This window comes from Mustela putorius, unplaced genomic scaffold (assembly GCF_011764305.1).
Source record: "Mustela putorius furo isolate JIRA1106 unplaced genomic scaffold, ASM1176430v1.1 tig00004033_pilon_pilon_pilon, whole genome shotgun sequence".
Classification (NCBI taxonomy): Eukaryota; Metazoa; Chordata; class Mammalia; order Carnivora; family Mustelidae; genus Mustela; species Mustela putorius.
Genome location: NW_025422169.1, coordinates 4,617,931 through 4,631,216, shown reverse-complemented (window position 1 = coordinate 4,631,216; position 13,286 = coordinate 4,617,931). Strand labels below are relative to the sequence as shown.

The window sequence follows — 13,286 nt, the reverse complement described above, 5'->3', positions numbered from 1 at the left end:
TTTCTCATTGATGATGAGATCATTGATGGAGCTTCGTACCTGATGAAACTGCAGGCGTGCAGACGGGTTCTGAAGTGCGTCTAGTCAGCAGGGCGGCTGGAAGGAAGAAGGGGGACAGGTGCGTTTAAGGCTCTTGGAGGATGGCCTTGGCCACCATCCCCGCGGGCTGTGCTTCCACGCAGATGTGGAGGAGCGTGCTGTCCATTCCCCTGCCTTTGGGTCATGTTTCAGAGAGTTCTTATTTCCTTTGTCACTAGAGAACACGTCTATCCCGTATGTGGATCGGGTGCTATTGATTCCTTAGTGTGCCCACCACGTAAATAGCCCCCCAAGTTTGGGAAGATCGCAGTGGAACAGGCACACAAGGCTATCCGAGAAGGCGCACATCAGCCCCTTCTTGGAGAAAGAGAAAGCTTTCGATTCTTTGTTCCACACGGCCCTGGCCCCCAGGAGATTTGCTCCATGAATCAGTCAGCTACCCAAACTCCATTAGAGAGGGCCATAAAGTGTCTGACACATCACCAAGGCGCCTAGATATGGAGACGAGCCAGAACTCTCCCCATCTGCTCCCACTGCTGCTGGTTGCAAGACAGATACAAAGTCCAGTGAAAAGAGTGTGTCACAGATCCATGGAGGGGGTGTTGCCGACTGCTCCTAGCGAGGACTGGACGTTACTGCGGCGTAATGGGCCTGCTAGTATTGCAGAAGTACTCATATTAGCAATTAAATTCGTCCAGCTTGTTGCAAGAAACAGAGGTCAAAGCCCATCTGCCCTCCCCAACAGATAGAACGATTTTACCAGGTTAAGAGTGGGCTCTTCATTTTTTCTGGGATGCAGGGAAATCAGGGCTCCAGGGAAACATGGTGGTTTTCATGCTTATATTATAAACTAACAGAAGGGCAAATGAAAATGAAGAATTAATCCAGCAGAACACAGATGAGGAAAAACCCTGGGCAAATAGAAAGCCCAATGTAAGACAGCAGAAAATAATCCCAATACATCCTTAACCACTATTTGTACAAGCGTGTTAAAGGCCCTCTTAAAATACAGGTTATGAGACCAGGTTTTAAAATCTAAATGTGTACCATTGACAAAATAAATGTTGATGCAGAAAAGACTGGAAAAGTGCACCAAGCGAATGTTACCCAATAGAAAACTGGAACAGCCATTTGGAAGTCACGCAAAGCAGACTTCAAGACAATCAGCGTTATTTGGCTTGAAGGGGTCGAAAGTCATCTGATGAACAGACATTTTTGCACGTACAGAACGTATCCCAAAAGAGCAAAAAATGGAGGGACCCGCAAACAGACTGGGACATTAACACACACACACACACACACACAGCTGTCAGACACGGAGGAGTCGGGTTAGCTGAGAATCAGGGAAAGTGAGGGGAGGACTGCACAGTGAGGCTCACCATGCTGTCGTGCGTCCGTGTAACTCACCATGCTGCGTGCGTCCGTGTAACTCACCATGCTGTCGTGCGTCCGTGTAACTCACCATCCGTGTAACTCACCATGCTGCGTGTGTCCGTGTAACTCACCATGCTGTCGTGCGTCCGTGTAACTCACCATGCTGTCGTGCGTCCGTGTAACTCACCATGCTGTCGTGCGCCCGTGTAACTCACCATTAACTCACCATGCTGCGTGCGTCCGTGTAACTCACCATGCTGTCGTGCGCCCGTGTAACTCACCATGCTGTCGTGCGCCCGTGTAACTCACCATGCTGCGTGTGTCCGTGTAACTCACCATGCTGTCGTGCGTCCGTGTAACTCACCATGCTGTCGTGTGCCCGTGTAACTCACCATGCTGTCGTGTGCCCGTGTAACTCACCATGCTGCGTGCGTCCGTGTAACTCACCATGCTGCGTGCGTCTGTGTAACTCACCATGCTGCGTGTCCGTAACTCACCATGCTGTCGTGCGTCCGTGTAACTCACCATGCTGTCGTGCGTCCGTGTAACTCACCATGCTGTCCTGTGCGTGTAACTCACCGTGCCGTGTGCCCGTGTAACTCACCATGCTGTCGTGCGCCCGTGTAACTCACCATGCTGCGTGTGTCCGTGTAACTCACCATGCTGTCGTGCGTCCGTGTAACTCACCATGCTGTCGTGTGCCCGTGTAACTCACCATGCTGTCGTGCGCCCGTGTAACTCACCATGCTGTCGTGCGTCCGTGTAACTCACCATGCTGTCGTGCGTCCGTGTAACTCACCATGCTGTCGTGCGTCCGTGTAACTCACCATGCTGCGTGCGTCCGTGTAACTCACCATGCTGCGTGCGTCCGTGTAACTCACCATGCTGCGTGCGTCCGTGTAACTCACCATGCTGTCGTGCGTCCGTGTAAGCCTGCATCAAGTCCTTACGAATGCCATCTTGACACCAACCTTGTTAGAAAAACAAGGAAGGCTCACGAATCCACATTTCATCAGACGGGAATCGGTAGAACAGAGAATGCAAACAACCCAAACAAATCTCCACGGAGAGATTTTACAGGGAGGGGTCCCTGTAAAGCAAGAGTTCTCACAATTCCAACTCCTTTCCCTGCCTTTTTTTTTTTGGCTGCCTGGCTCAGAAGTTGAGAAACTAATTGTGTCACTACGTGGAACTGCTCTGAGCCTTCAGAGACACGAGCATTGTAAACATGAGCCAGCTCTGTTTGCGCGTGAAGCTGTCCAGCGTGTTCCGCATACCCGCTACGTCCCTATCCAATGTCCTGGTGCTGAATCCATGGAAGAGGCCGACGGCTCACCAGGACCGGAGAGCAGCACAAGCATAACACACAACCCCTGTGTGGCAGCAGAGGACATAAGGGAGACCGCCGTTTGCCAGGAAGGACACCCTGGGTCCTTCTGCTCACCCGTCGGCTTCCTTCTGTCCACTGCTCGCCCCAGGCCTCCATTAAATGCAGCCGGAAGCAGCTGTGCAGTTGTAAAGCAAAGACAATGCTCTTGTGGTTTTAATCCCTAAGAAAAGCACCTTGAGGACCAGGGCTGGGCAGACCCCACGTGCGACCCTCCTCCTCCCAGGCCAAGAGCTCCTGGGAGCCATAGAACCCCAGGACCAACCCAGATGGCCAGGTGGGGACTCATGAGCCCTCCTCTGTCTGCAGAAGGGACAGTGTGCTCAAGGACAGCCACTAGCCCCTGACATAGAGAGGCTCCATGGTCCTGTGGTCCTTCAGACTCAGGTAGAGAGCTTTTGTAGGAAGTTGGAAGGAGACAGGGCAGATGAGCAAAATGAGAAGCCGGTGATTATGATCTCTCTTTCTAAATCTCATCTTCTAGGGCAGTCGTTCTCAACTGGGGCAGTTTTGACCCCGGGGGACCTAGCTGGAGACCGTTTTGGTTGTCACAGCTCGGCAAGGGAGGGCGTGTTCTGGAATGTCATAAGGAAAGGAAAAGGATGATGCTGCGGACGCCCTACGATGCTCAGAACAGCCCCCCATAACATCATCCGGCTCCGAATGTCAGTAGAGCCAAGGCTGAGAATCCCCACTCTAAGGGTAGCAATGTTGGGTATCTTCCCGAGACCACCTCCCCTGGATTCCATAGCTCAAAAAAGGCAGAGAAGGAGTTAAAGACTCAGGTTTCTAACCAGGTACCCCTCAACCTACAGAAATTCCATTACTGCCTCATTATCTGAAATGGGGAAAAGAAAATTCCTCCCGAAGATGAATACATGAGGGAGTGAACAAGTAAGCAAAAGAGTTTGGATCAGATCTCTAGCCCCATGTAGACGGTCATCCCAAGAGAACCCCAGCCCGGCAGCTCCAGAAGAAGGCACAGTGAGGTCCAGTCCTGCGGGTCTACAATGAAGGCTGAGACTCTGGGAGGCATCGCATCCTTCCCTACGAGGCTTTCCACTTGTTCCCCCAAAGTACCTGTGGGCATGAAGATGTTGGGATAGTTCCAGAAGTCCACTTAGTGCTTCGTCTAGATGGATTTCAGGAGGTGAAAATGTTCATTGAGGATGGGGAGCTGTGGTCTGGCCTCGAGGCTGGAAACAGTGTGGGCCTTGCATGGCTCTTCCAACTGGTTTAGCCCGAGGCTCAAAGAGCTCTGCACTCACCGGAGACCTGGATTCTCACCCTGACTCTGTCCTCTGTGTCCTGATCCTGAAAGCAGGGGCTTGACTGCCTGCCTCCACTTCCCTACATCTTCACCATTGTATCTGGAATGAAATTGAAACCCCCTCACCTGAGTGTTGGGTGCCTCCCGGTGTCCTGCCGCAGCACCGGCCGCCTGCCTCCCCTGACCTTGGGCCTCCTCCTCGCTGGTTCCCTCCCTGTCAAACCACCTTTCAGTCCGGAGCTCTGCTCTCCTCTCCTGGAGCCCCCTTACCTGTCTTGAGTCTCCAGGATGGAGAGGTGCCTGTGAAAACAGCGTTCTCAACATCTTTAAGTTCCTCAGGGCCCTGCCAGTACCAGGCACACAGCAGGGGCTCTAAAAATATTGAATGAATGGATGAAAAAAAAAATGGGTAAAATTCAAATTTCTGATTTTCCATCAGAAGCTCTAGGTACACGGTGCCTGCCCCCTCATGTGCTCTTTGATGAACACAGCCTTACCAAGCTCTGTGAGTAGCGGGAGATAATACAGCAGGTCAGGACCCACAAGAACCACAAGACAACAGGTGAACTTCAAGTCACCTTCCATACTTTCAAAGCAGGACCTCTGTCCATTCTGAAAAGGAGGGGTAGAGTGCTGAGGGCATAGGAAGACTGGAATCAGGGAGAACTGAGATCAGTAATAAAACTCTTCAAAGGAGCTGCTTCTCAATTTAACAGACCGTTTATTCTTTTTATCAATGAGCAGGTTGCTAGGGCAGGAGGGGAAGTGGGCGGCGATGGGAGGGCCAGTGGGGAGACGTGTAGGAGGGGTCAAGGATACAGAGTGCCTAGCATCTCCACGGCGTCTCCACGACGCGGACAGCTGGTCCGGGCGTATTTTAAATGCAATCGCATCCCAGTGTAGACACCACGTCTGGAATTACAATCCACCCCGTGATCTGTCACTTTTATATATAAACACGAGGGAGTGGAGTGGTTTCCATAGAGAGGAAATATCACGGCCCACTTGGGAACAGTACAAGAAGAGAAGGAGCAGTGACCCCAGCGGAGACAGGAGTTCAAGGGGATGTTTCTGGGGCAGACCTCCTGGTCCTGAAGCTGCCGCCTGCCTCGCTGAGGGTTTCGACTCCAGAGCGAAGGCCACTCACAGGTAAGGTTTGGGCTGGGGACTCGTCCATGAAGGATGAATGTACTGGTCCTGGGTTAAGCAGGACATGCTGGGGACCAGAGAGGGGTGAGAGACCAAGGCTGCAAGCGCCCCTAGTCACAGCCCAGGGAGCAGGGTGCGGAACCCCACAGTGTGCGTCTGAGGTAAGTAGAAGCCCACCCTCCCTTTGCTGGTACAGAGAGACCTGCTTTACAAGGGTGATAGATGGGAGGCAGAACAGGTTCTTGCAAATGTATGTTTCCGAAGAAAAGGGGAGGTGGGTGTGAATGCAAAGCCGTCATTCCCGGCAGGAGGGTGCTGGCCTGGATTGACTGTTTCCTCTCTGCACACCTGCGGGGCAGGGAATGTCTCCTTCTCGGGCTGTGTGGCCCCGCGGAGAAGCCCAGTGATTGATTCACCCCGGGGCAGTTGGGGCGAGAGGGTAGTTTCAAATCCAGGTCCTCTGCCTTCAACACCCAGAGTCCTTTGTCCCTTGCCAAGTTGGGGACATTAGAGGAAGGGGACAGACACCCGTAATGACTTGGTGCTACCTGTGAAGGGGAGGGAACATAAAGATGGATTTTGATGTCTCTGATGTCCAAGTTCTCTGAGAAGTCGTGTTTGCAATTTTCTCCTCAAACATGGCAATCTAGTGGCGATCTCACACACACACACACACACACACACACGCACGCGCGGACCCCACTTCTGAGAATGGGTTAAATAAGGTGACTACGAACACCATGAGCAGACATTCTCTGTAGCAGGTCTGTTTCTCCTTGCTGTTCCTCCCTCTGCGGGGAAAGCAGCCTTTCACGCAGACCCCCTCCTTGGAGGCTCACTTGGGGGGTGAGCTGCTAGCCTTTCTGTGGGGACGTGCGTGACACACATACACACTTCCAGGAGTCCACTGTAAGAAAACAGCTCCTTACTCTAACACGTGTTGACATGCATAAAACCCCTCTAGATTCGGCAGCCACGGTTTTTATAAAGTGGTTTTTAAATTCAGCTGCTTGACAGTGTTTGCAGACCAATGGGGTAAAACGGGGCGGGGGGTGGGGGTTGTAATACGGGGACTCACCCCGCCTTCCTCACCTCCGGAAAACGGAAAACGGGAAACGGGAAACGGGCTAGCACGGGGCGGCGCTGTTTGCCCCTGGCTTTACCACCTGTACCTTTCCCCTTGGGGCACCCTCTCCCTCGGGGTGCTCTGCCCCAGGCTGGCGCAGGTCCCTTGCGGCCTCAGGTCCTCGGGCGGGACTCTGGGACAGCTCTGAGAAGCACCCCGAAAAGTCCTTGCTGGAACCCAAAAGAAGGGGAGTTTCAGGTACCCAAACCCAAAAAGCACAGACGGAGAGCTCTGTCCTCTTCCATCTAACTAGAGGGGAGGCTGGTTTTCACAGCAGGTGGCAGGGACCGCCTAAACCTTTGTGACACTCACTAGGGGTGACAGCGAAAGAATCCAGAGAATGGAGGAGGGGCAGCTTGCTCCTGAATCGCACTTGTGTTGAGGAGCACAGGGCGTCTGTCTGCCCTGGAGACCTTCTTCCCTCCTGCCCGGAAAACCCTAAACTCTCTCCACAACCTCCCTGCCAGCATTAACCCTTTCTCTGGGAACTGGCATTTTGAGTCTTTAAATCCTTTCCATCTTACAAGCCCTTGGAAACTGCTCCAAAGCTCCAGATGCCTCCAGGCAGTAAGGCAGCTAAAGCCACGATTCATCCTATGTTTCCACAAAACAACCAGGAACTAGCTGGGTAAATGAGAAAGCCGCTGTCTGGTTATTGAACACAATATTAAAAGACATTAAAAGAAAAGAGTCCATTTTCCCACAGAGATAGTCGATACGCCCCCTGGTCGAATGCTCTCCGGGAATTCTAAGGAGCTCGCAGGAGGACGGGGGGCGCTCACAGGGGCGGTTCTCACGGTGCTGTCCCCGGACCGCCCTGTCCCTGTCCTCCAGGAGCACATTAGAGAGGCAAAAGCTCAGGCCTCTTCCCAAACCTACTGACCCAGAAGCCCCCGGGACAGCACCCTGCAGCCCACGTTTGAACAACCAACCCCCCATGTGGTTCTGAGCTCCTCGAAAAGCTGACAGCAGCTGACTGAGACGGAGTTTAGGGCCGGGGGGAGCCTGCCGGGCTGAGGACGGAGAATGTGGGAGAACGGAGAACGCCAAACCCTAAAAGCCAGAAATACAACACAACAAAGGGACGGGTCTGCAGGGTCAAACTAGTGGAACAAAGTCACCGGCATGTCGAGATGTAGGTGTAGAGAGACACACAGATAAAAATAAGTAGATGCCGGTGTGGCTTCCGAGACGGTTATACGTGAACTGAATCCTATCCTAATCAGAACTGGAGATGATTTGTGTGTCAACGGAGAGGAAGCGGCCCCCTTTATTAAGTAGCTGGCTAGAGCAAGCGCGTTTTCCACCTCAAGTTCATCTTTCTTTCGTGTAAGCTCTATGAGGCAGTTACCGCGGTCTCCATCTATCCGATGAGGAAGTGGGAAGGCACAGAGGTCAAGCACCCTGCCCACGGGCTTGCGCAAAGGACGAGGAGGATTTGAACCTGGGTCCCCGTAACCCCAGAGTCCGTGTTGATTTCTCTGCACAACACCGCATGCCCAGACCCGGGGGGGGGGGGCATGCATTTGGAGCACATAAAGCAAGGATCGCCTATGTTTTTCATAACTGTCGGATAAAATAAACTCGAAATTTTTAAGATGTAAAAACAAACAACAGACAAACAAATCCAGCTGGTTTCTTAAGGGAAAGGAAAAGGAAGGCGGTAGACACATGTGGAGTGTCCAGGAAAACCCCAGGCTTCTAAGGAACACCTGCCAGGTCCGTGTGCACGTGAGGCCTCCCAGGATTCTGCTTTAGAGAGAGAACGGGGCTCGGGTGCTTCCGGCTCAGCTCTGGCCCCATCCCTTCACAGCCTGAAGAAACTGGGAAGGCAGCATGGGTTCATTCCCTCTCTGTTTCTGGGAAATGACCTGCTGCAGGTCATGTTGGCGATGATCTGCAGAGCTGAGGCCAGCCCTCAGCCTCGGACAGGGAGGGCCCGCTGCCCCCCCACCTCTGCCTGTCACCACAGAAAACAGAAGGATCCTGTGCTAGTCCAGTCTTCTTTCTGATCCGTAGTCAGACGCGTTATGCATGGCACCACTGGCCCACTAGTCCAGCCTTCTTAATGCCCAGAAGGACCCCATGTTGATTTCTTTATCCAATTTGTTTCACTTCCTCAAAAACTACCTTATAGGAGCGGCCCCCCAAGTTTGACAGCTAACCACACCTTTCTCACTTTCTTTTGTGAGAACCAAGGATGTCTCGGGCAGAAAATAAACTCCAGGTTCAGGTAAAGCAGCCCAAGGGCAACCCTTCACTCTTTGTGCCTCCTGGGAGGGGGTGAGGGGGTCAGCATGTCGGGGTGCCCAGCACAGCCAGCGGTCCTTCCTGGGGGAGGGGAGTCGATGAAATCCCATACCTTTGACCTCACATTTCTTTCTCACGCTTCAGAGAGGGTGACAGTGAAGTCAATGAACCTTGCATCCTTGGTCCAGAGCTGGAGAGAGCGCAGACAGGACAGACCACGGGGGCTGTGGTGCAGGGCAGGCTTGGTCCTAGTACGCAGGAGGTGAATTCTGTCCCCTTCACCATTTGCCTGAGGCCCAGTGACCACACCCAACCCAAATTCAGATGGTCAGCGGGGAGCCGTTGCTGCAAAGGAGGCAGGGCAGCAGGGTGGGAATGACCCCGCTCAAGCCCGTGTCCCTGCTGGGTCGGCACAGTGCCGCAGTGGCCCGACAACCATGATGGCTGCAAACCCGAAGTCCAGGGTACAGGAGGGACACCGAGCTGGACGTTGTCACGGCCACACATGCTGCCTACACTAAATTTAGGGTTTTTCCTTTTCTTTCTTTCTTTTTTTAAATAAAAGACTAAATGCATCCTTTCGTGCCTCTGAGCATCGCTGCTGGCTCTGGACAACAGCGCGACCTCCCCTGCTTGTGAAGGCACGGACCCACTCCCGGAACGGCACGTGCTCGGACACGGGTGTCCCTGGACTGGCTCTCAGACCATGTCTCTCTCACTCAGTCAAATAGATCACCAAGAACTTCCATATAATAGAGACAGCCGATCGTTTTAGGACGGAGGTCACATCAGTCTTCGACACTAGAAAACACAGGTGTTTTCTGTGAAGTACTTAACATCTCTACACAGAGACCAGACTGAATTTCACTTCATAAATTCTGTGGTAAAACCAAACAAATTCACAACTGTTTGCTCCCGAGGAATACTGACAGCCCAGCAGGGGGACGGGTCTGAACCACCAGCCTCAGACACACTGACTGGACCACCCACCACAGTCTTTAAACAATAGGGATGCACTGAGTCAGCAGCACTAAGGGCTAAAAGTCATCAAGCCCAGTAAGCCCCGGAACACTCCCCTGGCACACTCGCCATTCATCTCGCAGGGCCAGCAGCGGCCAGCAAAGCTGGACGAAACAGAAGTCATCAATACCAGCCGATCAATGGCGCTCAGACTTTACCGACCATCAGAATCACCTGAAGACTTGACTAAAACTCAGATCCTTGGCCCCGGACTTTTGGATCTAGTCATTCTGGGGGCAAGACCTGAGAATTCTTTGCATTTCTCACCAACTTCCCGATGCTGCTGCTGGCCCCGAGTCCCCACTTTGAGAACCGTTGTAGACTATGACCAAAGCCCTACTGAGTTTGAACCCCTGTCCTCCCGAGCACTGAACCTTCTCACACCCCTGTTCTCGCCCCCAGGGAGAGATGCTGAAGCCAGCCCACCTCCTGCTGTTGCTGCTGCTGTTCCCAGGGGCCCCCCGGCCGGGCCTCTCCCAGAAGCTGTACAGAGCCAAGTCCTTCTTCGGCTGTATCAACCCGGCCCTGTCGGAAGCCAGGAGGAGCTCGCTGGAGGATGTACCACCGCTGAGCAAGAGAGGCTTCCCCTACCTGCCCAGCCAAGACCCCTCCTCAGGAGAGGACGAGGAGAAGGAGGAGGAGGAAGAAGGCAAGAGGAAGAGGACCTTCCCAGGCTCCGGGGGCAGCAGTGGAGCGGGAAGCGCCCGGTACAAATACCTCCCGCCAGCTCAGCTCAAGGGCAGGCCGCACCAGGAAAAGGCCAAGAGTGACCGGCACACCAAGCTCACGCTGTCCCTTGATGTCCCCACAAATATCATGAACATCCTCTTCAACATTGCCAAGGCCAAGAACCTGCAGGCCAAGGCAGCTGCCAACGCACTCCTGATGGCACAGATTGGGCGTAAGAAGTAGAAGCAGAGACCAGCAGGAGGGCGGCAGCACACCAGGGACCGGGACGAGGTCTGGGTGGAGGGCGAGGAGCTGCCCATTCAGCTGGTTTGTATTTCGAGGGCAGGATCCTATTCTTGAGGCTGCTTCAGTGCTCGGCCCCCCTGCTCCTTCCTGCCTCCAGCCCGGCACCCTCCTCTGCACACATGCACACAGGGCGTACCGTCCTACCCACACAGACACGAGCCCCTTCATGTCTCTCCCTAGATTCTGCATCAGCGGGCAAAATCCCGCTGTCCGGCTCGCCGCGCTCTTCCTCCATGGTCCATGCCTGGGGAGAGGGCGGGGAGCACTCCTTCCTGCCCACCCACACCCACGGCTCACCATCCTGACTTCGGACCCCATCTCTTCCCTCTCTCAATCCCATTAAAACCAATGGCTTCTGCAACCCTTGGGCTGGTTTCAGCTTCTTTTCCTTCAGCCTGTGGCCTTCACGTCTCTGAGCATGGAAAAGTGGAGGCGGACCAGGGAGGTAGCCGCGGAGTCTGTGCCTGGTCTCTTCCGGGGTGGAGAGGTTCTTGCAGTCCTAGGAGGGGTAAGAAAAGGCTGGGAAAAGCCAAGCTGGCAGGACTCTGGCGAACGTTGCTTAGGTTAGAGCCATGTGCACGGACTGGTCCAGCCCAGGAGGCCTAGCCGAGGGTCTGCTCTCGAGTGGGCACTGGGTTAGGTGGGGAGGGGGCTTCCAGTTACTCCCCTGTGCTGCCCTGAACTCCGCCACGGCTGGGCGTGGGGGCCCATTTCTTGGCCCCTCAGCGATGGCCCAGCCGATGCCGGGCCTGGTGGCAGGGGCCGGTGGTGGGCGAGGCAGGTCCTCTGCTCTCCTCGAGTCTGCACACCAAGTGAGGATTGAAATAAATACCACCAAGGGCTGTCTGAACGACCAGTGGCTAAGCGATGGCAACCGGCGTAAAGAATTGTATGAGGGATTCGGAGATGAGAAGGTTTAACACGAGTGAAAGTCCAGTAAAAGGGGACATTGGCAAGAACTCGGATGGCCTCTGGCTGCAAAACCCAAGGGCCAGATTCCTGAAGAGGGACTGTGCTTCTACTCCCTCCTGCGGGGGGAGAAGTCATGAGTAACAGGACAGGAACCTCCACATGTCGCCATTACTTTACGATAAGTGACGACACGTGGGCAGCCAGTGCTACCACTGCCCCCAGAGGCAAAGTCCAAACCCAGATGCAAAACAGATTAGAAAAATGCTTGCAGCTCATACAAAAGACCAAGGGCTTACCAATCAAATGCATAGCTGCTCAACACTGAGGAGAAAAGAACCGTTCCCCCAAACAAGCAAGGACAGGGACAGATTTTTCTCTGTTCTCTCTCTCGCACACATATTCAAATGATCTTTACACATGTAAGGAAAGGCTAAACTTCATTCCTCTGAGAACTGCACTCATATCCAATTTCTCACCTATCAGACCAGCGAAAGTCCCCAAGCGTGACGATTAACCTAGACTCCACAGAGGATGATGGGGGTAATAATGAGTTCACGTTAGTGAAAATTCCCAACACAATCTCTGTTGGATAATTTGTGTTGATTTGAGCTCCCTTGAAAAAAATCATTGAAACTCTCTTTTAAAAATAAAACAAGGCTCGGGGCGCCTGGGTGGTTCAGTGGATTAAGCCGCTGCCTTCGGCTCAGGTCGTGATCTCGGGATCCTGGGATCGAGTCCCGCATTGGGCTCTCTGCTCACAGAGGGCCTGCTTTCCTTCCTCTCTCTCTGCCTGCCTCTCTGCCTACTTGGGATCTCTCTCTATCAAATGAATAAAGTCTTTTAAAAATAAAACAAGGCTCAAAAGCCAAGTGAACCTCCTCCAATAGACAAGAACAGTGGATGCACGATGTGACCTCAAACATCCCACCACATAAGAAGCAAAGGGACCTGCTTTCTGACAGTGGCATGACTTTAAAGCTATAACTAAATAATCAGGGAAAGCTGAGCCCATCCAAAATTCTATCAGATATTTCATAAAATTCAAAAAAAAAAACCTTGTTCTGCTTTTGCTTTGTCTTATTGATGAGAGCCTGGTGAATTCACCCCACTGCTCTGTCCCTACACTCTGAAGCTAAACACAACTTAACACGTACGCACACACTCATGCACATGTACTCATCCACACACGCACGCACACAATCACCAATATCACCTTACAATCCCGACAAGCCCTCCATGGACAAAGCCCTCAGCAAAGACACTGCCACTCCCACTCTGACTACCCGAGACGTGCACTCATTTTCTTCTCTCCTCAAACTTCACATATTCCTCCCCGTGTTCCCATCGTAGCTGGAGACCTCGCTTTTCATTTCACCAAGAATATCAGATGCTTCTGAAGCAAAATTTCACAAACCCCAGGCATCGCCATCCACACACTCTGCCTTCTACTCTAAGCTGGACGCACCACTCGTGGGCCCCGTGTCATGCCCAAAGTTCCCATCTGCGAGACACTGACCCAACAAAGCGTTGGGTCCTTTCTGCCGCGTCATCAGCATTACCCCCTCCACTGCACCAGTCATAGCAGCACACAAACCCACTTCACTTTTCCTGTGTTGAAAACAAACCCCCCAAATCCTTTTTTTTTAAAGGTTTTATTTATTTATTTGACAGACAGAGATCACAAGTAGGCAGAGAGCGAGAGAGGAGGAAGCAGGCTCCCTGCTGAGCAGAAAGCCCGATGCGGGGCTCGATCCCAGGACCCTGGGATCATGACCTGAGCCGAA

The 13,286-nt window shown here is 53.1% G+C and overlaps 1 protein-coding gene across 1 annotated transcript; it reads left to right on the top strand.

Moving 5' to 3' along the window:
• The first annotated feature begins 5,082 nt into the window (after positions 1-5,082).
• Positions 5,083-10,951, top strand: UCN3 (urocortin 3). The gene is made up of 2 exons (XM_004757920.3): positions 5,083-5,219; positions 10,018-10,951. The coding sequence occupies exon 2, from the start codon at positions 10,024-10,026 to the stop codon at positions 10,525-10,527; it is 504 nt and encodes a 167-aa protein (XP_004757977.2). The 5' UTR covers positions 5,083-5,219; positions 10,018-10,023; the 3' UTR covers positions 10,528-10,951.
• The last annotated feature ends 2,335 nt before the right edge of the window (positions 10,952-13,286 follow it).

What these genes read in the sequence shown, in the direction of transcription:
- UCN3 (XM_004757920.3), top strand. Translation starts at nt 10,024, where the DNA reads ATGCTGAAGCCAGCCCACCTCCTGCTGTTGCTGCTGCTGTTCCCAGGG.